At 45.8% G+C, this 24623-nt stretch overlaps 1 protein-coding gene across 4 annotated transcripts in view; it reads right to left on the bottom strand.

The window, feature by feature from the left end:
• Positions 1–20693: 20693 nt before the first annotated feature.
• DMXL1 (Dmx like 1) overlaps positions 20694–24623 on the bottom strand; it is a 328770-nt gene continuing 324840 nt past the window's right edge. For all 4 annotated transcript variants that reach the window (XM_082251711.1, XM_082251708.1, XM_082251710.1 and 1 more), the window contains one exon: positions 20694–22121. In XM_082251711.1, coding sequence (XP_082107837.1) covers positions 21897–22121 — 225 coding nt within the window. In that variant the 3' untranslated portion in view covers positions 20694–21896. The remainder of the gene's footprint in view (positions 22122–24623) is intronic.

Raw genomic sequence — 24623 nt, 5'->3', positions numbered from 1 at the left:
AAGGCCACTGACTTTACAGTTTACTTTCCTGCAGAACAGTTGGCATAAGGGCCTAACATCACTTAGCTCTGCCCAACACCAACAGCAGCTTCAGCCTTCCTGAGAGAAGAGGCAGCTGACCTTTCTCCTACACCACTGACAGGGACATGGGATTTCCTGCCAGCAGCATCTGTGGAGTTATAAGAAACTTCTCCAGCTGAAGTGCTGACAACGGGACAGAGGGTCCAAGACCTCTGCCTCACACCTGTGGCAGTTCCAGAGGCCCAGGGTGAGAAGGTGGTGATCACTCCACATCAGCAGCTAAACAGTTCGGAGAAGAAGGTGGTCATCCTTCCTCCCCAGCTAGAGATCCACAGTCTGAGAGCGGAGGAAGCCAGTCTCCCTCCCCAACAGTTAGCTGGAGCAGATTATGTGGAATCCCCAGCAGAAGTGCTGGCAACAGGGCAGAGTGCTACCAACCTCTGCCCAGCAGCCGCAACAGCTACAGAGTTCCAGGAAGCTGGGGAAATCGGCCACTCGCCCCAGCGACAAGCTGATGAATTGAAGCTTCTACACCCAGCTAAAGGGCTGGCAGCCGGACAGAGTCAACAACCTCTGCCCACACCTGAGGCAGTTCTGGAGGCCCGAGATGAGAAGGGAGAGGAGGCTGTTGTCCTCCCTCCCCAACAGTCAGTCAGAGCGGAGAAAATGGTCTTCCCTCCCCAGCCAGGATCTGTGCATCTGGGAGACAGTACCAGAGAAAGATAGTCCCAACCACCAGATGAGGGTAAGGAAGATGGAGCAGCTGACTCCCCTTCCCAGCAGCAGTTGGTGCCCCAGAAGAGCTGGAAACAGAGCAGAGTGCGGCTGGACTCTGCCCTCAATGTACAAAAGATGGAGTTCCTGTGGTAGTGGATGGGTCTGCGGTCTTCACCTCTATATCCCAATGATGCTGGGCAGTCGGCCCAGGTACCCAACAGCATGAGAGTGTGAGCACAGCCACCCTGTCTTCTTTCCAGTGACTTAAAAGACTCCAGGGAGACGGGCCAGTCCATGCTTATCCCCCGCAGCAGGTATGTTCTACAAGAGAGGAAGAGGTTGGCTGGATGAGTAATGCTCCGTTAGGGACAATTTGCTTGGGGCACTGTGTGGGTACAGACATTAGGGGAATGGAACTACGGACTAACTTCAAAGTCAACCCGTTTGGGGTCTCCTTCTGTGTTACTCTACAGCCGAAAGGGGAGATATGTGACAGGAGTCACTTTGGGTGGGGGCTCGTGGAACCGAGTTTTCTTTAGAGAGGTCGGGAAACTCCTTGTCCAGCTTCCCCGGCCCCTCTTATGTGTAAGTCACCCTGTGTCTATTAAGGGCACAGGGTGACCAAGAACCCCAGTCAGGTCTGCACTAATCAGACTCGCTGTACAACCACACCACATTTCGTGTTACCCCGGTTATCCTGGGTTCTTTATATGTGGTTTGAGTTGAAAGAATGAAGGGCCTCTTTCACTTGGGACAATATTATTTCTGAACAATATCCCTCAGCAAATATATAAAGATAAACAATTCGACTTTTCAGATTGCTTGAATATTGTTGTAGTCTCTAAAAGACCCTTGATAGATAGTTACGTGGGGTTGGTTTTGTTATTGTGCCTGTATCCCATTGCTTTATTGTTTCTGTCTAAGATCAACCTGTTATGGGATGTATACGTGTAAGTGGATTGGCTGCTAAGGGGGGGTTGCCCCCCCCATCTCCCCCAAAAACTTTCTGAAATTGGAACCAGAACAATCATTTCTTGAAGGAACAACTATTGCACTACCCCAAAGAGACCGTAAGTGATTTGGGGACAAGTGGAGGTTGGAAGGGAGGAACCTTTCCAGAGGACAGGACGGAACTAGATCTCATAGCCTGACAGGAAGGTCCATGGATCCGGAAACAAGCAAAGACGTCCCTCCACCCCAGATACAGGTGAGGGCGCCCCTTCATGCAGAGGCAGCCTTGTCCGCAGGTCTGTAAGAGCCCACTCGTGGCTTGCCAGACCAGGTCCTCTTGGAACCTCCAGTGGAGGTCCTGACTTTTGATCCCTTGTCGAGACCTTAAGGGACAAAAAAAAAAACCTCTTATGAGCCGAGGAGAATGGCCCATGTCTATGACGGGGCTCCTTTCCCTTGGTAGCCTGCGGAAGAAGAATACTCTTTCCCCCGTGAGACCCCTAACGATGTCATTCAAGGAAGCTCCAAACAGGTAATCCACTACAATGGTGAGATCAGATAAGGCCTTCTTAGAAGTCTGGTCCGCAGACCAGTATTTCACCCAGATAATACGCTGAAAGTCCACTGCTGATACAGACAGCCTAGGAATCAAAAGGAGCCGCATCCAAAGAGGCATCACGGATAAACTGTAGCCCCTGGACCAACTGATCCACCAGCTCCACAAGACAGGAAAGCGGTTTCCCCTCCAGGTCCTGGCATAAAAATTTAGCCCACTCGGTAGACCTTGCTAATCAAGGGCAATAGTAAATACCAGCCTAAGTGCCGAACCAGCCACAGTGAAAAAATGGCAGGCCAGAGCCTCCGCCTTACTATCAGCTGAATATTTAAAGGCCAGGGGCTTTTCAACTAGAATGAAGGTAGCTTTATTTACCTGGAAACCAGCGAGTCCACTACAGGTGGGACCGTCCACCTTTAACGCAGTTAATCCTTATAAGGACACCGCAATAAAAAAAAGCACTTAGGAACCACTGCGTTTTGGACAACCCCATTGTTTTGTGACAATGTTGTCAAAGTGTGGAAAAAGGAACACCCTCGCCGCTTTGGAGGGCCTGTAGGTGACAAAAAGGGCGGGTACCTTCCGATGCAGCATCAGCCGCAACCTACATTTTTAAAGTGTCACACACTGACAGTGCATCCACCAGCACCTTTTTAATGCGCGGCTAGAGGAGCAGAGGAATCATCCTCACTATCTGAGCACTTAGGGTACGTGGACGCCGACCTGCAAAGGGAATGCTGACGAATGGGCCGCCAACTGGACCCCACAAAAAAATAAGGGGTTTACCCTCCATAGAGGGCATAATAGGAAATAGCCCCCTTAAAAGGGGGCCGCCCGCCATGACATGGTCCCACAGCGCTAAAAGGGGCAGGTACCATACACAATAATGGTGGCAAGGCTGTCATTAAAAAATGAAATGCCCCCACAGCACCACCCCATCCAAGGGAGGCGCCAAGCTAACCACATGGCCTAGAAGGCTGCAGCCTAAATTTTTGTGGAAGTGAAGCCGCAAGTGCATGGATCCCAGCCCAGCAGATGCCCAAAGGAAGATGGGGACTTTAGCTAAATGGAGGCGCCCCCAGTGCGCGGCCTACATTTATGTGGGCGCCCGGTGGCTTGGACGCGGGCCCCAGTGGAGCCGACCACCCAGGGGCAGTGGAGGGGGGGGGGGGGAAGCCCAAATGGGAGGCAGTGGCTTCAGCCACTCTCACAGGGGCCACCTAACATAGTATCCCGACTAGTAGGCTGCAAAGCCGCGGCCTAAATTTTTGCTCGGATCCTGCCGTGTGAGGCGCGTACCCGCAAATGCTAAACTATCTGTTCCCCCAGCCCAACAACCTCCACAGGGAGCCCAGAGGACATCTCTGTCCCAGTCACTAACTCCCAGGGTGGCAGGGAACCCTGTTCAACCCCCCCGTTGCCCACCAGGAAAAACCCTGTCAGCAGCAACTCCAACCAGCCCCCTTAAGAGCATGTGGCAACAGCCAGCTCATAACCTAATTTGGGGGGGGGGGGGGGAAGACCCACAATAACCATTGACATTTTAGAGGTGTTGGGGGAAAGGAGGGGAACCCGGTGGTCCCACCGTTCCAGGAAAGGGGCCCATATCCACCCCAAAACTCTCCAGGAGTAAAGGGGGAACAGCTACTTACCATACCAGGAACAGGTTGGGCACCACTGCGGACAGACCACCGCTCCATCTTAATGTTGGTGCTGTTGGCCAGGAAAAATGCTGGGACTCAGGCCGAGGCCAGGTCATATGCGTCCTCGCGAGATGTTTAACTCTGTAGTCGACTTAGCATGGAGCTGTGGTCCACACGCGCTCGCTGGCCAGACTGGGGGCACCTCTGGATCTAGATTATCCAGTCCGTCGCCCAGTCCGGCAATTGATTGTAGATTCTCACAGATACAAAATAACAAAGAAAGGAAAAAATTCCATTTAAAAAAGAAAAAATTGCCAGAACCAGAGATCCCAGTAAGGAACTAGGTCCTTACTCCTGAATAGTCAGAAAAAAAGCTGAGTGCCTAAGGCTGAGAGTTAGTGTATACCCCCTGGGACTGCCCATAGATGTAGTCAAGCTTTTTCCTGCCTAGTGTCCTACTGCCGTAGGGGGCAGTATAACCCAATGGTTAAGAAGAATCAGGAGCTGTGTCTGTCAATGAACGAAAGAGAAAAACTGAATTTTTGTAAAATCTTACCATAAAATTCCTTTCTCCGACAGTCACCTCCCACTCATAAAGTCTTCACCAATGGGGTATTGACTTCCTCTCCTTAGGAGTAGCTAGGCATAAGACTTGTTAAAACAAAAGCATTTACATAGACACACCCATGGGGGCTGTCCCACTGGTCCAATACCCCCCTGCAATAGCCATCCCAACTCAGTTTGGTAGCAAGCAGTTAAAGCGGAGTTACGGGCACAGAATCGTTTTTTCAATGAACATACCCCCGGGACAGTCAGGGCTAGTACATTCCACAATGGCTAGCCTCTGATCTGTCCCGGTTCGCACTTACCTTCAAGAAGAAATACTCACTTTTAAAATTTCTTCTCCAGCGTTGCCATCTCTGTTGTAGGCAGCTGAAGCCAGCGCGATGCTCTTCTGCATCCTCTTCCCCCAGAATGCGCCTTCACCGGCCCCTCTCGTCACTTCCGGTGCGGCGCCGCATTCCTCCACAGCTTCTTGGCATGCCCAGAAGCTGTTTAGCAGGGAATGTGGCATCGCACCGGAAGTGACGAGCGGGGCCGGTGCCGTCTCATTGATTCCTGGAAGCGATGACGTTCAGCTCCCAGGAATCATTGCAAACCGGAAGTGACAGCGCAGGCCGCGGCCACAGAGGGGGGAAGTGGAAAATAGGTGAGTATTTCTTTCTACAATTACAAGGTAAGTAAAAAAAAAAATAAAAAATAACCCTAACTATCCAATTCCTTTTTTAGGTGAAGAAGAGCAAGCGGATGGACACAAAATCGATTAGGTCGATTTTGTGCCCGGAACTCCGCTTTAAGTGTATAAGAACCCCAAAAGAGGGGCAGGGGCGGCGACTGTCGGAGGACTCAGAGAAAGGAATTTTACGGTAAGATTTTACAAAAATTCAGTTTTCTCTTACGTCCTCCGACAGTCGCCGCCCACTTATACAGTCTTCACCAATGGGGATGTCCCAAAGCAGTGTAGACATGAGGGGTGGGAAACACAACCGTCAGAAAAGGCAACGCAGTACCCACATCAGAGAAAGAAACCTTACGTAAACAGCAAGGGAACCCTTCTGGGCAACAAAAAAGCTCAACAGGAGCAACAACCCAGGAAAGCAAATAACCAAGGGGGTAAACAACCCCAACAGCCAGGGACCCACACAAAACCTGGGTCCCCTACGGTACTGCCGCACAGAGAACTTTGCGGCCAAAGGAAGCATCAGCTGACGCCAGAACATCAATTTTGTAGAATTTGGAAAAGGTGTGCACTGACGACCAAGCCGCAGCCTTACACACCTGGGCCACCGAGGCCTGATGCCGGAAAGCCCAGGACGCACTCACCGATCTGGTAGAGTGCGCCTTGACAGTACCCATTCCCTCAACGAATAGGCCTGAACAATTGTCGAAAAGGGTTTAAATACCAGCGCTATGGAGTTTTCAGTACTTTTTGGACTAAAAAAATGGTGGTGTAAGCTGCCCCCAACCTACCACTGAGGTAGTAGAATGGTAAAAGGTGCAAGTGATGTTGGGACCGGCGCTACCACATAAATATTGTGTCTGTGCAATTCCATACACTGTATAATTCATATAAAACATATAAAAGTGCATATAGTGCTTAAACCAAAGTGCTGCGTGCTGTAAACCTTTTAAATATTCGCATGGGCTGTGCTCAGTGTACCATATAAACATATGTATACATATAAAGTGCTGAGTGCTATTGATAACCACGTGTGTGATTGCGTGCTAAACAAAGTTTGGCGCCAGTGGGTGTACCACCAATTGCACCGTTGCTTACCGCACTCTTAGGATGGTAGCTCAGCACTCCCTGGTCACTAGAACAGAAAACAAGCCTCCATTGCGTAGTATATCCTTGTTAGGGTAAAACAACGTAGCATCCACTCACATTTAGGGAGTTCACTATCAGCTTGAGGTGTTCGCCGGGTCGCTTCCGCGTTCCACCAGCTCAAACCACCGTTCCCGGAAGTGACGTACTGACGTACGCAAACCACGCCCTACGCGTTTCGTCATACGACGTCATCTGGAGCGTGCCATCTATCGCTACTCCCGGTCTTTTTATAGGCTGGGTCGGCGCCATCTTAGTGTACTGATTTGAGGCCGGACACGGCGGCCATCTTGGTGTACCCATACCGCAGCCTAAACAGCTTAATTCATCATGTGAACTCCCTATTTGTTACGTGTGCCGTATATATAAACATACATTTTATTTAAAACTTAGAATACGACTCCACATATTAAAACCCTGTAATATAATACTTTATGTTTTGTGCTATAATTGTGCGAACCAGTGATGTGTCTGATTTGATCGGGGTGAGTCGATAATCAGTGCTGCCGATAAAAATCATAAAATATGTGAATCAATAGTAAAAGTGATTCAGTGATGATGTTGACTTTTTTATATATTTAATATTTAATAGTGGGCCCAAGTGACTGTGCGATTAATAGACTATAAAAAATAAAAAATTTTATAAAAAGTGCCCATACATGTAACAATAATATCGGTGAGATAAAAATCATACAAAAAAATTTTTAATTTATTACTAAAAATATAAAAACTTTATAAGAAGAAGTTCTCCATATAAGTCCATCCATAGATATAAGTCCATGTTGCTTGTGACTTTGTATTTTCTGGGTTAAAACCCATAATTTATGGGTAAAAATAATAATAATGCAGTTCCAGGCGAAAAAATATTAAAAGACTGAAAGATGATACCCAATAGGATGAAAACAGGATGACGTAGTAGATTGGTGAAACTGAAGGTGATAGGATACTTGCAGTTGGTTATTCCCATGTAGAAATCTTTCTTGAAATGAGGAATTCTCAGCGAGAAGTTAAAGATATAAATATTTTATATGGTAAAAAAGGTTCACTTCATAAAAAATCTTGGAAGATGATGAAGTTAGATGCGTTAAAACCTGCATTAAATGCATTAAAACCGCATCTAAAATTGCAAAATTACAAAAAATTCAAAAAATCCGACAATGAAACAGGAGTGTGTTGATACTAAAAATATTTCTAAAACATTCCAAAATTATTTCAAAAAATATATCAAAATTATTTGTATTAAGGAGATCTAAAAAGGTCAAAGGAGGCTCCTAAAAATTAAGGATCCCTTAAAAGCTTGTTAAAAACTCTCAAAAAGGCCTTTAAAACTGTACCCTAGAAAAAAGCTTCTTAAGGAAGGTGGGTCGGAGAGGTTTCCTTAAAAATCGGTGATGAAACAGTTTAAGTCAATATCGATGTTTAGGCCTTTAGGCTGAAGGGTCTGCATCAGATATATCCACTTCGTTTCGTTTTTAGATACATCTATTCTCTTGTTACTTCCTCTCCAGTTATTCTTTATTTTGTCTATGGCATAAAAAACCATTCCCGTGGGGTTCTTTGAATGGTGAGTCTTGAAATGTCGTGACAAGCTGTGTTTATCAAACCCCTTACGGATATTTTTAACATGTTCCCTTATGCGGACGAAAAGGGGTCTGGTGGTGCGGCCTACATATTGTAACCTACATGGACATTCCACCACGTAGGTTACATGCGTGCTTGTGCACGTTATGGTATCTTTGATCTCATAGACTTTTCCTGTACTTTGTGCCGTAAAAGATGTTGTTTTTCTTTTCTTTTCCCTTGATGTTCTACACGGTAAGCATTTTCCGCATCTAAAGAAACCTTTCAGACTGGTTGGAAGATGTATTTTCTTTGGAGGGTCAATGACATTGTGCACTAACCGATTTCTCAGGTTCGGTGCTTTTCTATAGATGAAAGTGGGTTTTGTGGGGAGGATATCTCTTAAAGTAGTGTCTGCTTTCAATATAGGCCAATGTTTCCTTATAATTTTCTCTAGGGCCTTATGTTGGGTGTTGTATCCTGTTAAAAAGGCAAACTCGGTGTTCTTATTTCCATTTGCTCTATTTGGCGTATCCTTTATCAGATTTTCCCTATCCATTTTTTCCACTATCTTCTTGATATTGATGAGTTCACTGCGTTTGTATCCTTTCTCGACAAACCTATCAATCAATATCTCAGCTTGCGTCTCAAAATCTGTTGGGTCACTGCAATTTCTCCTGATCCTCATCAGTTGCCCTTTGGGGATGTTGCCTAACCACTTGGGGTGGTGGCAGCTATTTTTAGGAATATACCCGTTCCTGTCGGTTTTCTTAAAAAATGTTTTGCTGGTGAGTCTGCCATCTTTTTTGGTTAGTTCTAAGTCCAGAAACGCAATATGTTCACGATGAAAATTTCCTGAAAAAGTGATCCCATATATATTAGTGTTGATTTCGTCAAAGAATTCTTGCAAGGAATCCTCGTTTCCCTTCCAAATGATAATGATATCGTCAATGTATCGACGGTAGTATTTCAGCTCATTCCTGGGTATACTGAACACCCGTTCCTCCTCCCACTTTTGCATGAAAACGTTTGCCACACTGGGGGCATACTTAGCCCCCATGGCTACGCCTTTCTTCTGTACAAAATAACTTCCCTTATACCAAAAATAATTGGATTCCATTGCTGTTTTTAATCCTTCTAATATGAATCCAATCTGTGCTTCCTTCATGTTCGTGTGGGTGTGAAGGGCCCAATCCACTGCCTGTAGGCCATCTTGTTGCTTGATGTTTGTATAGAGGGAGTTGACATCTATTGTCACCAAGATGTCACTCTCCTCTATTTCCAAATCTTTGATCTCGGCAAGCAATTGCTTGCTGTCCCTTAGGTAGGATTTACCCACTGGGACTAAAGGCTGCAGGAATTGGTCAAGGTATTCCCCTAACCTTGAATGTACAGAATTAATTCCGCTTACAATGGGGCGGCCTGGTGGCTTCTTATCATTTTTATGTATCTTTGGAATGTAGTAGATGACTGGGGTCTTTGGTTTCTCTAGGCAAATGTACTTGGCTTCCTTATTGTTTAAAATCCCCAGCTCGTTCCCCTTCTTCACGTATTCATGTAGAGTTTTCTCAAATGCTTGTTTTGGATTTCCCTTCAGCTTAATGTAGGTATCTTTTGTATTAAGAAGATTCTCCATTTCCTCCTCATAGTCCTTTTTGTTTAGAATCACCAGTCCTCCTCCTTTGTCCGCTGGCCTTATTACCACTCCTTTTCTTTTTTCCAGTTTTTTGATAGTATCCCATATGTTTTTTTCTTTTCTGTTCTGAATTTTTAATGCTCTAATATCTGCTTCCACCATCCGTTTAAAGACCTCCAGATTCTCATTGTGAGGATTTTTGGGGTTAAACGTGGAGCGATTTCTCAAAGTCGTGTGTTTATATTCACTGTGCGTGGATCTTTGTGTTTGCTTTTGTTTTAATGTGAAATGTTTTTTGATGTTTAACTTTCTAACATATTTATTGAGGTCTATGTAGGCCTCAAATTTGTCTAGATTCTTCCCTGGGGCATATTTGAGCCCCAGATCTAGTATTTTCAACTCCTCCTCATCAAATTGTATGTCACTTAGATTAAAAATACCTTTGCCTATTGATTTCTTCTCCTTTTTCTGTCGTTTCTTCCCTCCTCGGGTTCCTCGTGGTTTTCGTTTCGGTCTCTTTCTTGATACCGTATTGTATCCTCTCTGTTCCCGCGGTGATCCCCTTGTGGTCGTTGTTCTGTCCAATGATCCCCTCGTGGTGGTGCCCGATGCCAATTCTGCTGCCAGTGTCCCCATGGTCTGCGTGGGCCTCCTCTTCCTCGTGGGGGTCTTCCTCTGTTGCCTTGTTGAAAAAAACCCCTCCTAGGTGGGGGTGGTGGCGGTCCTCGATTGTCGTATGAAGGTTCTATGTAATGTTCTAATGGGGCATATCTGTTGTATGTCTCATACCCATAATTGTTAATGGGTGTTCTATTGCCATATCCATTATAGTTGTTGATCGGTGTTCTGTTTTGTGCATTCTGATAGCCATTCCTGGGTGTTCTAAACCCTTGGTTGTATGTATTAGGCCTGGGGGCACCCCTTGGTGGTCTGACCTCTACCTGTCCATGGGTGTTTGCCCTTGGTGTATCATTTTGGGTCCCGACCTCCATCCAGGTATCATCCTCATCTCGATCTTCCGAAGTCTCTCTTGAAGGGGTACTCACTGGGTCCACTTGTACTGTTTGTACCCCATAAACTTCATCTGCCTGCCATCTGTAAACTTCATTATTTTTATAGTCTAAAACATCTCTTTTGTATTTTTTCTGTTTTTTCCCTTGGATCATTTTGTCATATTTCTCTATTCCTTCCTGTAGTGTTTTCTCTTTATCCTTATATTCTCTTGTGTCTGCGAATGGTGCTAGTTGTTCCTTGAGTGCCACAATAACCCCTTCCACTTTTTTAAGCTTTAATTGCCTTCTTTTTATGATCATCAGGAGTAAATCCTTCTCACATTTATTAAAAAACGTGAACCAATCATCCATATAAAGTGGATCATTTATGTTGTCATTGGGCGCAAGGTCCCATCTTAGTCTCCTAGGGGTTATTTTTTCTTTTGTGTATTTTTCTAAGGTGGCTATATCCCACCAAACTCTCAGCTGTTTCTCCATATTGTGTCTCAGCTGTTTAAATGAGCTATCCATATCCTGTCTACTTATTTTTAGTAATAAATTAAAAATTTTTTTGTACGATTTTTATCTCACCGATATTATTGTTACATGTATGGGCACTTTTTATAAATTTTTTATTTTTTATAGTCTATTAATCGCACAGTCACTTGGGCCCACTATTAAATATTAAATATATAAAAAAGTCAACATCATCACTGAATCACTTTTACTATTGATTCACATATTTTATGATTTTTATCGGCAGCACTGATTATCGGCTCACCCCGATCAAATCAGACACATCACTGGTTCGCACAATTATAGCACAAAACATAAAGTATTATATTACAGGGTTTTAATATGTGGAGTCGTATTCTAAGTTTTAAATAAAATGTATGTTTATATATACGGCACACGTAACAAATAGGGAGTTCACATGATGAATTAAGCTGTTTAGGCTGCGGTATGGGTACACCAAGATGGCCGCCGTGTCCGGCCTCAAATCAGTACACTAAGATGGCGCCGACCCAGCCTATAAAAAGACCGGGAGTAGCGATAGATGGCACGCTCCAGATGACGTCGTATGACGAAACGCGTAGGGCGTGGTTTGCGTACGTCAGTACGTCACTTCCGGGAACGGTGGTTTGAGCTGGTGGAACGCGGAAGCGACCCGGCGAACACCTCAAGCTGATAGTGAACTCCCTAAATGTGAGTGGATGCTACGTTGTTTTACCCTAACAAGGATATACTACGCAATGGAGGCTTGTTTTCTGTTCTAGTGACCAGGGAGTGCTGAGCTACCATCCTAAGAGTGCGGTAAGCAACGGTGCAATTGGTGGTACACCCACTGGCGCCAAACTTTGTTTAGCACGCAATCACACACGTGGTTATCAATAGCACTCAGCACTTTATATGTATACATATGTTTATATGGTACACTGAGCACAGCCCATGCGAATATTTAAAAGGTTTACAGCACGCAGCACTTTGGTTTAAGCACTATATGCACTTTTATATGTTTTATATGAATTATACAGTGTATGGAATTGCACAGACACAATATTTATGTGGTAGCGCCGGTCCCAACATCACTTGCACCTTTTACCTGAACAATTGTCGGTCTGATCCATTTTGCGATGGTCACCGCAGACGCAGCCATAACCTTCCGAGGTCCCTCAGGAAGGACAAAGAGAGAATCTAATTTGAAAGGATTCAGTCGACGACAGGTAAACCCTGATCGCCCTGACAACATCCAAAGAATGCAAGGCAATCTCCTTAGGATGCTTAGGATTCGCACAGAGCGAAGGTAAAACAATGTCCTCATTGAGGTGAAAATCCAAAACCACCTTTGGAAGAAAGGATGGATTAGGTCGCAAGACCACCTTATCCCTATGGACCACCAGGTAAGGGGAGCGGCAAGATAACGCCGCCAACTCCGACACTCTGCGAGCAGAAGTGATCGCTACCAGAAAGGCAACCTTTTTAGATAGCAGAGGCAACGAAATTTCCCTGATGTTTTCAAACAGGGAACGTTGTAACACGGACAGAACCAAGTTCAAGTCCCGTGGAGGTAAGGGCTCCCTTCGAGGAGGGGCCAAGTGACGCACACCTTGAATAAAAGGTGCAAATCAAGGAATGAGACGCCACAGGGCGCTGGAAAAGAACAGCCAGTGCAGATACCTGGCCCTTAATCGTGGGCAACGCAAGGCGCTGGTCCACACCAGACTGACACTCGCCACTGAGTATGAACGAGGAGAGAAACCCCTGGACTCACACCAGGCAAAATAAGCTTTTCATGTACGGTAATAAATCTTACCAGACGAGGCTTTTCTAGCCTTGATCAAAGTAGGAATGAACTCTGAGGAGAGACCCCTGTCTCTCAGGACCTGGCTTACAACAGCCATGCCATTAAAGCCAGCGACTGTAAAGCAGGATGGAAGATCGGTCCCTGAGACAGCAGATCTTCTCGCATTTGCAGCCGCCATGGAGGCTCGACGGCCAGGTGAACGATGTCCGTGTACCAGGACCGGCGTGGCAAGTCCAGGCCACCAGAATTACCAATGTTTGTTCCGAGGCCAACCTGCGAAGGAACCTGGACAACAACTGAATCGGAGGAAAGGCATAGATCAAACGATACTGATGCCAAGGCACCACCAGCGCATCTGAGGCGTCTGCCAGAGGATCGCGCGTTCTTGCCACGAACCTTTCCACCTTGTGGTTTAGCCGAGACACGAACAGATCCACATCCGGGGATCACCACTTCGCACACAGCATTTGAAAAACCTCCGGGTGCAGGGACCATTCCCCCTGGTCCAGGGTCTGGCGGCTCAGATAATCGGCCTGCCAATTCTCCACACCCGGAATGTGAACTGCCGATATCGCCGGGACATGAGTCTCGGCCCAAGACAGAATACTGGTCACTTCCTGGGCCGCCCGGGCACTCCTGGTGCCCCCTTGGTGGTTGATGTACGCCACTGCAGTGGCATTGTCCGTCTGCACCCGTACAGGATGGCCCTGAAGACGATCCGACCAGTGGAGCAGGCACAGCCTGATCGCTCTCAATTCCAATATGTTTATCGGAAGGGAGGATTCCTCCTCCGACCAAGTGCCCTGGACAGATAGGTTGCCCAGGACGCCACCCCAGCCCGACAGGCTGGCATCCGTGGTAATCACCGTCCATAGTAACGGCCGGAAGGATTTCCCTTCCGAAACAGCCGGGGACTGAAGCCACCACAAGAGATCCATTCTGGTTTGGCGACTCAGAGACACCCTCAGGTCCAAGGACTGAGGTAGCCTGTCCCACCTGGCCAGGATCTCTGCTTGGAAAGATCGCGTGTGAAACTGTGCAAATGGTATCGCCTCGAAGGCCGATACCATCAACCCCAGGGACCGCATGCAGGTCCTGAGTGACGAGGATTCGTTGCCCCTGAGGGACCTGACCTCGGACTGCAGGGTCCGGAGCTTGTCCTCCGGTAAGAACACCTTTGCCTGAGCAGAGTCCAGAACCATTCCCAAATATGGGAGACGAACCGAAGGAGACAAGGTCGACTTCTGAACGTTGATGGTCCAAATGAACTCCTGGAGCGTCTGGACCGTAGTGGACAGATTGCGCAACAGGCTCTGACTGGCACTCGACCTTAACAGGAGATCGTTCAGATATCCCAAGACCCCAATGCCCTGTGCCCGCAACAGTCCCAGAACAGGCGCCAATACTTTGGTAAAGACCCTTGGTGCCGAAGTGAGACCAAAAGGTAACGCCACAAACTGATAATGATCCTCCGCGATAGCAAACCGGAGATACCTCTGATGACCCTCGAAAATGGGGATGTGTAGATACGCATCCTTCAGGTCGATAGAGGACAGGAATTCTCCCGGACTCAGGGAGGCCACCACCGAGCAGAGCGATTCCATGAGGAACTTTTGAACGCGCATGAAGCGGTTCAGAGCTTTTAAGTCCAGAATCGGACGCACTTTGCCCTCCTTTCTGGGCACAGTGAACAGAATCAAGTAAAACCCCCGAAACCTGTCCCGATGAGGCACCGGGACGATTACCCCCTGAGCGAGGAGATCCTGCACCGCTTGATGCAGGTCCTGTAACCGCCCTGGGGTCAAATGAAGATTTGAGGGAAAGAATCTGTCTGCCGGCCGTGAAAGAAATTTGATCTTGTACCCTGATCGAATGATTTCCTGAACCCACCTGTCCGGAACTCGGAGCAGCCAAAGTTGGAGGAAACCGCGTCAACGTCCCCCCACCCCTGAAATGGGTGAGGGCGCCCCTTCAGGCTGAGGCGGACTGAGCCGCCGCACCAGCTTGGCCGGATTTTTGTTTGCCGGCCCAGGGCTTTCTCTGGCCACCCTGGCCCTTGAAGGGTTTCCCCTTGTACTGTGCCTCGAAGGCACAAAAGGACCCCTGATTAGGTTTAAAGGCGGGACCCCGCTTGCCGCGGAAAAACTTGCCCTTAGGATTCTGGGGTAGCAGAATGCTCTTGCCCCCAGTGACTCCTTTAACCAATTCATCCAGGGAGTCTCCAAAAAGGCGAGACCCCGCATAGGAAATATCAGCCACCGTCTTTCTGGTCAGCCGACCAGCTTTTCAACCATATCAGTCGACGGTTAAGCACCGCGACACTGGACAGGCGCGCAATCAATGGGGCCTCATTGCACAAATACATGACCTCTTGATAAATCTGGTCCACCATCTCCACGGTAGTGGGGGGGGGCAGAATCAGCCACGAGTGTGTCTGAGCACCTTGGACCAATCCGCCACAGCCTGAGCCGCCATGACAGAGGCGAAAATAGGCTTTAGCATGGAACCCGCCACCACGTAGGTGTGGCGGGCAAGAGATTCCAGCCTCCTATCCGTAGGATCCCTAAATACCAGCGAATCTTCGGTGGGAACCAAAGTAGCCTTGTTCAATCTGGCTACAGTGTGATCCACTTGAGGAGCCACACACCAGCGTGCCACTGTAGTAGACGCAAAAGGGTAGAGAAGTTGAAACCTTTTAGGCACCGTTAAGGTGTGTTTCAAATTGCGCCATTGCTCATTCACAGTGTGATGAAACTCAGCAGGGCAAGGAAAATCCTGCGCCGTCTTGCGGGTCCTGTGTGTACCAAAAGAGGACACAATGCCCGGAGGATTGGGCTCATCCTCTAAATGTAGCGTTTCTTTTATGGCAGAAATCAGCGCATCCATAGCTGCGCGTTCCTCGGGCGTCCCGGGGGGGGGGGGGGGATTCATCCACCCCTGTAACCTCCGCCTCCCTCTCAGACTCTTGCGGGTCCTGAGAAGAGCGAGACCCTGAAAATGGCACGCTACCAACAGCAACCATGTCACATTCAGAATCAGAACAAAAAGAAATCCTAGGCCTTTTTCTAGCAGCACGTTCAGTCATCAGCACATCCATTTTGGACACCAAAGACGCCACTACAGCAGCCAAATTAGTCAGGGTAGAGGATTCAGAGGAACTTGAGTCCCCCACCAAGGCTGGAGGGAATTTGCTGTCCTGGCATTCCATTGCAAAAAAGTTTTAAGGTACTGGCCCTTTAAGCGCGCCGCGGACCGCGCAGCACACCGCTACAATGATTGTGGAATACAGACCCCCAGCAGGGACAAACTGAAAGCCAGGAAGATTGCACAAGGGAGGAAAAGGACAGCAGAACAGAGCCCCACAAGTGTGTTACCACCGCCGTCGGTCGCTCCTAAGTGAAGGAAGGAAGTGATGTCACCGCAGAGACTGAACTGAGGCTGCAGGCTAAGGAGACATGGATGCCTATGTAAAGTAATAGGAGGCTTCGGCAAAATGGCCGCCGACATGTGCTCGGAACGATCGTTTGCCACACACAAGATGGCGCCGCAAGGCGCCAAAATACACTACATACAATGCTGTATAAGCGCCCATAGGGAAGCCAGACATGCTGCCCACACCTAAAATGGTGGACCGGCGTTTTTTAACCCCGCAACGGTCGCTGCACGTGTCTGTACCTCCAAGCACCCTAAGTGACACAGGAGAGGGATCCCCCAAAATCCCACACAGCGCTGGCTGTGAGAGAAAAAACCCCCGCAGGGACTGGGATCAGGGAGCCCAAAATGCACAGACATAGGTGACACCACAGACACACAGGACTGCCGACCCCAGACAGAGGCCCCACACAGAGTGTACTTACCTGTACCCAATGGCGTGGGGTGACTCATATCAAACAGAAAACCGCCCACCCTCAGATGGCAAGGGAGTGCTGCCAGCAAAAAACGCAGGACACCAGTAGTGCACGGACGAACCGTGGATGTGTCCGGTGAGGTAGCCACCTCACAGGCTGCATCCCTGAGGACAGGGATGGGTCGTTTGCGAGGCCAGGGCGAACACATAGCCTGCTAAACGCTCGATGGCGGGCTGGGATTCCATCTGATCCTCTGTCCCGGAGCACCAATATGACCAGTCCGATTCCCAGCTCCGCAAAAAGCCATCTTTAACCGAAGATCCGACTAACTAACGCTGAAATAATAAACAGCTAATAATGCAAAGAAAAAATGACATTTGCAGAAAATAAAATCATAAAATAGAAGAAGAAGGCTGAGACTGTAGCCCCAGCACAGGGAAGCCTATCTACTCCTGAACTAGGCAGAAGACAAACTGAGTTGGGATGGCTATTGCAGGGGGGTATTGGACCAGTGGGACAGCCCCCATGGGTGTGTCTATGTAAATGCTTTTGTTTTAACAAGTCTTATGCCTAGGCACTCCTAAGGAGAGGAAGTCAATACCACATTGGTGAAGACTATATGAGTGGGCGGCGACTGTCGGAGGACGTAAGAGAAAAACATTTTAAGACCATGTGTTTTAGGAGCTAGGCCTCCCCTAGTGTTATGCAAATTAACTCATTGGACTGGTTCATGAGTTCAGGACAAGAAATCATATATATAGAAAGTGGGGGAGGGGAAAAGACTTGAAGCCTTGTAGTGAGAGAAAAATGAACAGTTGTGTTGCAGGAATTCGAAGAAACAGCCTGGAAGATCCTGAAAGATGACTCCATCACCAGGACAAAAAAAATAAGTAGCACATTAATACACTACTTTAAAAGGTGCAAAGAAAAACTGAGGGTAATGTTAGATGGACTAGCATAGGGGTAGGCAACCTTTCAGAGGTTGAGATCTATCTAGACAACATGGAGGAAATCAAAGATCCCCAGAGAAAGGGGCATCCTTTAAAAGAAGTAACTATCAAGTGCCAAATGAAAACACAGCATAGTGTCCTGTGCGCCCCCCCCACTAGTGTCCTTCCACATCATTCCTGTCACAGAAGTGTCTTCTGCCGCCCCCCCCCCCCCCCCAGTAGCTTGCCTCCCCACTTCTCCCAAATTAGGGACCTGTGTCTCCCATAAAGTAGTTCCCTCTGCCTCCCCATAGCAGTGTGATGTCCCCTGTCACATCACACTCCCTCACTATAGTGTCCTCTGCCCCTCCTACTATTGCAGTTTTCTGTGCCCCATTCCCCAAAGCAGCGTCTTCTGTCCCCCTTCCCATCATACCCCCAACTGTAGTGTCCTTTGTCCCCTTCATATTCACAGTTCCCCACTGTAGTGTCATCTACACCCCCACAGCAGTCTCCTGTGCCCCCTCAAAGCAGTGTCTTCTGTCCCCTGCACACACCCCCACTGACGTCTCCTTTGCCCCCTCTCCAAAGCAATGTCCTTTGTCCCCTCACACCCCCCCCACGGTAGTGTCCTCTACCCCCCCATTGCAATGTAATTTGTCCCCTTCACACCCCCTTCCACTGTAGTGTCCTCGGGCCCCCCAAAGCAATGTCCTTTTTCTCCTCCACACCATATCCCCACTGTTGTGTCCTCTGAATCCCTCACCAATGCAGTGTCCTCTATCCTCCTTCACCCTCCCACTTTAGTGTCCTGTGGCCCCCCAAAGCAATGTCCTCTTTACCCCCCTCCCCCATGCAGTGTCCACTGTAACCTTCACCCCTCTCTCACCTAAACTGTAGTGCTATCTGTCCTCTTCATGCCCCCCCATGCAGTTTCCTCTAGCCCCCTTCCCTCCCCCATTGTAGTGTCCTTTGTGTCCCCCCCCCCCAGTGCAGTGTCCTCTGTTCCCTTTACCCCAACTGTAGTGTCCTCTGTGCCCCCCATGCAGTGTCCTCATTCCCTTTTTACCTCCTCACCCACTGTAGTGTCCTCTGCCCCCCTCCCCCCCAATGCGATGCCCTCTGTCCTCTTCGCACCCCTACCCTATGCAGTATCCTCTGTCCCCTTCACCCCTCTCTCACCTCAACTGTCACGCCCCCCCATGCAGTGTCGTCTACGTGCCCCCCCCCTCCCACTGTAGGGGTCTCGGTCTCCTTCACACCAGTGTGTAGGTAGCACTCTCCTACCTTACACTGGTGTATAACAGAGTGCACAGCAGGAAGTATGACAGTACTGGGTAGAGTTAACTTTTTACATTAACAAGTTGGTTATTGGTTGCTAGGACTGCCTGGCAACCAATCACCTGCTGGTAAATTTAAAAAGTTAATTCCTGCAGCTCCCACCCCCACCCAGTACTGTGACTTGACCTGTTCATCCCCTTGCAGTAAAGAGGAGAGCGGTTGGGGAAGAGACTGTCCAGGGTGTGTTCGTGATCAACGGCTTGCTGACCCCAGACTAGCACATTTAAGCACACTAACAAACTGAAGCCAAGCTTCAGCTAACACATTATAAGCAGTTACAGGCCAGCAACAGTTAGTCAGTGGTAAATGTTTTGTCTCAACCCTCTAACTTCTACATCTGCAGGATAGCTGGTTCTGTTGAAAAACAGACTTACTGCCTAGATGGTAAAAATAAAAGTAAAAAAGCTAAAAATTAATTAAAGGTAAAAACAAAGGAAATAAAACCTAACAAATAAATCAAATGCATCAATCACATCGAAGAATCAGTAAGCTACAGTACAATTATTTGCCTTTGGGTTTAACACCGCTGCAATATTATGTTTTGCCAATTCTTCTGAAGGCAGCATAAAAACTGTCCAAGACATACTGCCAATACTGTGTCACTCAGTGGGCAATAAAGAACATGCCTCTGATTGCATATCTAATTTTTTCAATCACCATTTTTTCCTATAGAGTGTGGAAGATAATTTTTTTATAGTAATTTATTTATTTATGGGAAGGTTTTTCCCACACTTGCTGTCCCTGTGATAGAAAGACAGGAAATAGGGGGAAGCAGTTGTCATCAAGATAGAAAAGCACAGAAGCAATGAAAACATGGCTAGAAGTTCTAACTCTGGTTTTGGTTTAAGTCTATGCCCTGGTCGGTAAGACTACTCATTACTACCTGTCCAAAGAGCAGGTAAGTGGAAACCTCTCCAATAGGGAAACAAAACTGACAGAGGCTCTAACACTTTCAACACTAAAATATGAGTTTTTTGGCAAGCATTGGGGATTATGGGGTAAAACGTCACAACATCAGAGTCTGTATGGTCTCTACTTTTATTGAAAATATGTGTTTTACTTAGTACATGACAAATCACATTTTTTATGGTTCATTAGAAACTCTGAAAACAAAACACGATTGTTCCCATTGTTTAGTAATAATTGTGGTAATCTATATTCAACTTGTAGACCTAAAAACAGTCAATTAACACAGTTAAGGTCAGTTGTTTTGTAGCTTTAAAACTACACTTAATGCTATCCTCTACTGTGGAACATTAGCTGCTATTCAAGTTATTGCACCTCTTTAGAAACTTAAATTCAGAATTTTGTGGCTGTCAAAGTATTTCAATGAAAATACAATTTACAAAGTCATCCTTAGTGGAATAAAAAAAAAAAAAAGATCCCAAGTCCTGAGAATGTTATAAAAGTCACCTATTAGCATTCAAATGCCTTCAAATGTATATTCAACATCAGTCCTCCTATTGTAGCTATATACAGTATATGTTATTGCTAAAGTCATGACACATGTCATGTCCATGATTGGCTAATGAAAATAAATGCATCAAAGGGCTACTTTCAGCTTATTTACAGGAAACTTTGCAGGGAAGTTAAATAGCTTATCAGGCATTTGGTATGTGTGAATGGTGCTGCACTAGATTTCCTCTGAAGAACAACTTTCTCCCATTCTTGCAGGCTAGACAGCCCCCAACAATGTACATTGGCTATTTAGGGGAACAGAAGGGTCAAAATCATCCAAGCAACTGCATTAAACAAGCTCTCTGACATGTCAAGAGAGGTCTACAAACATAACAATGACAGACAAAGTGTACAAGGTACAGCCACTAAACGTTAAGGAATACACAATTTCCATAGCATGTTGGGAACAAAAGCATCTGTAGAAGAATCACATACTGATTCTGATGCAGCCTTTGTTTTCCATCAAAATACATTGCTATCTCATAAGAGATCAGTAAATCTCAAACACCTGCTGTGTGGAGACATTTCCAGGAGACAAAGTGGTAAAATCCATAAAATTCCTTTGATGAGCATTTTATTTTACATTAGCCATTAACCATTGATTCAAAGGGGGTCAATCTAAGCTTTTAGCTATAACATATCAAGTTATAGGATGACAAACATTGAATTTAGTATTTAACGTGTAGTAAAGAATATACATGTTAAAATAAAAAAAAAAAAAAAAAAAAAAACGAGGCAATAAAAGGTTTAGGTTTCTTGTGCTTTTAGTATTTGGTCATAATCATTACTGAATCTACAGTTTGGCAAAAAAATGTTAAGTCTATAAACCTATAAGTCTATAAACCTCACAATATGAAAGTATAACCTTAAAGCTTCTTCACTTTAACATAGTTAAGTGCTTCAAAGACCATATGCTAAAATGTCAAACAAAAAAAAGCCATTTTCTTTTATTCCGGATTTTCTTCTAACATAGGTAAATCTTTACCTAAACGCGTAATCTACTCTTTTTATATGACCTTTAAACTGTTCTAAAATATAATTTATCTTCATTTAGGTATTTATAACATTATGATAATTAAATCATAAATTTCAGATTTTATACACATAGCAATAAAATATTTTCCAAGTGTGCAGATTTTTAAAGAAATGTAAAACTGGGGAAAAAAAATGGTTAAAAAAAAAAAGAAATCAAGAACAGCAGCGGTACAAGTATGTAGGAATATATGTATATATCATATTTTACATATTTATCTATTTTCCTATTTTAGACAACATAGCATTCAATAGATGAATGATCATGTTAATCATTTTTAAGGCATCAGTGCTTCAAGGGCAAAAGGAAAAAAAAAAAAAAAAAAGAAAATCACAAAAATAAATACAGACTACGTAAAGCATCATCTTAGTGGCACATCTGTAAAGCATTGCACAATTCACCCGTCGGCCACCTCTCACTTACATACATAAAGTTTAATCCACTTTCAGTGCTAGTGCAGGACAAAGCATTGTAAAACCACTCAAGTGTTCACAGGGGTTAAACAATACAAAATGGTAACTCAAAGAAAAAATTTGACTTCATTTCTGAGGGGGTCGTTTATTGTGCTAAAACGATCTGGTAATGTTCTCATTTTGACAGTGCCATCAGCTCCACATGAAAAGATGTAGTTGGCTGGTCCAGTTTCTATCTGCATCACCCCTGTTCCAATATTCCTGAAGAGGGACTGTCTTGCATGCTCATTGAGAAAAGTGTGCAACAACGTGAAATTTTGAAGGCTCCAGATCTACAAGGAAACAAAATAGGGTTGAGAAAACACTTCCAACCAAAACCCAAATTTGAAAAAGAGATGATTCTGCATGTCACTGTAAAATTTTTGATCTAGCCAAAAAGCTAGGGTGAGGTCAACAGTCTTACACTGAAAAATTACAGTCATAAGTTAGTATTATCACTCCTGCTAACTAAACCTTTTGAGAGGCAGAGTTTGGCTGCAAAAAGAGAAGAGAACGCTCATTTTGATTTAAAGTAAGCCACATTATTTTCGAACGTGTTAGAATTAACCCATCATATTTGTTATGTTTTTGAATACAGAAGTTTAACAGTGTTTTACATATTTCACCCTCCTTGTAATTTTTCCACATTTATAGCGTTATAATATGAAAATAAAATGCATTTACAGGAATTTGTAACATACAATTTACACAACATACATAATTTATATAGGCAAAAAATTGGATTTTTGTACTTACCGAAGTTCATCGACAGATGCAGCTCCATATCTTCTTAGACCATATGGTTATGCTCCTCCAATCAGGAATAGGCACTAGGCAGGAAAAAGCTTTACCACGCCTATGGGGGCTGTCCCTGCAGGCATAACCCCACACACTCTGCTACAGCAACCAGTTTCTTTGCAAGCAGTGTTTAAGAAGACAAAAAAAACCCATTTCACTCACAAGCAGAGGGGCGGGTGATGCGTCTGTTGATGAACTTCAGAGAAAAGGATTTTATGGTAAGTACAAAAATCCAGTATTCGCTATCGTTCATCAAGCAGTATTTTATAACGGGTGAGAAGACAACGCAAAGAACGTAACTCCCTAAAAGCTAAACGTAGCCAACCAGGTAATATGGAGCTCAACCAGGAACAAATGGAGATCACCTAGTAAAAACATACACCCTCAAAGAGAACAGAAAAGATTCTCTTTAACCACTTTACCACTAGAGGATTTTGCTGTCTTACGTCTGGGCCACTTTTTGCGATTCGGCACTGTGCAACTTTAACTAACAATTGAGCGGTCGTGCGACGCCATACCCAAACAAAATTTACGTCCTTTTTTTCCCACAAACGGAGCTTTCTTTTGGTGGTATTTGATCACCTGTGCGATTTTTACTTTTTGCGCTATAAACAAAAAAAGTGTTTATTTTGAAAAAATAACAATATTTTTAACAATTTTTTATATGAAATTCCCCCCAAAAAAATGTAAAAATCAAATTTTTTTAAAATTTTTGGCCAATTTGTTTTATGCTACCTATGTTTGGTAAAAAAAAATCACAATAAGCGTATTTTGATTGGTTTGCGCAAAAGTTATTGCGTTTACTAACAAAGAGAAAGATTTCTGTCATTTTTGGTGTTTTTTTTTAAACGCGTAATGGTGGCGATCTGCGTTTTTTTTTGCGGGACTGCGACATTGCGGCGGACAGATCGGACCCTTGACTGACATTTTTGACACTTTTGGGGGTACCAGTGACATTACTGCAGTAATCAGTGCTATATATATATATATATATATATATATATATATATATGCACGGTTACTGTAAAAATGACACTGGCAGGGAAGGGGTTAATTTTTTTGGAGAGGGAGGGGTTAATGTATGCCTGGTGCTTACTAAAGTGTGTGGGGGAAGGTGACTGTGACACACAAGGACAGATCGAGGGTTCAACTATGCTGAAGCCTGCAATCTGACCCTGCCTGTTACTTAGGAGATCCGCCCGCTTGTGTTTACACAAGCAGGCGGATCTCCACACTCGATTCCCCGACGATCGGGGAAGAGCAGCGGCGATCGCCGCTGCTCCTCCCCTGGCCCGACTCGCGCTGTGACTGAATACAGAGGGAGCGCGCCGCCGAGAAAGGGGAGTGTCTGGCGACGCAGGTCTACGTCGCCAGACGATAACGAACCACTTTGCCGCAGTAGGCTCAACGTGAGCAGACGGCAAGTGGTTAAAAACCAGCCTGCAAAACCTTGCGGTCAAGAGAGGTATCTGAAGATGCCAACATATCAGCTTTGTAGAATTTTGTGAACGTATGCACAGACGACCAAGTTGCCGCTTTGCAAACTTGCAGCACTGACGCCCGATGGCGAAAAGCCCAAGAGGCACTCAGCACTCTAGTAGAATGCGCCGTCACTGGGAAAGGAGGAACCTGACCCTTCGGTGAGTAAGCCTGAACAATCGTCTGCCTGATCCACCTGGAAATGGTCGCCGCAGACGCAGCCAATCCCTTACGAGGTCCCTCAGTAAGGACAAATAGAGCATCTGACTTCCTGAAAGACACAGTAACCGCCAGGTAAACTCTAAACCACATCCAAAGAATGCCAGGCAATTTCCTTAGGATGCTTGGGCTTGGGACAGAGTGAAGGCAGCACAATGTCTTCATTCAAATGAAAATCAGAAACTCCTTTAGGGAGAAAAAATTGATTTAGTCAGAGTACCACTATCTCTGTGGACCACCAGATAAGGTGAACGACAGGACAATGCCGCCAATTCAGACACTCTGCGGGCAGAAGTGAT

The sequence above is a fragment of the Pelophylax lessonae genome, assembly GCF_965119305.1.
Source record: "Pelophylax lessonae genome assembly, chromosome: 1".
NCBI classification, from domain to species: Eukaryota; Metazoa; Chordata; class Amphibia; order Anura; family Ranidae; genus Pelophylax; species Pelophylax lessonae.
This window is presented reverse-complemented; position numbering and strand designations above follow the sequence as displayed.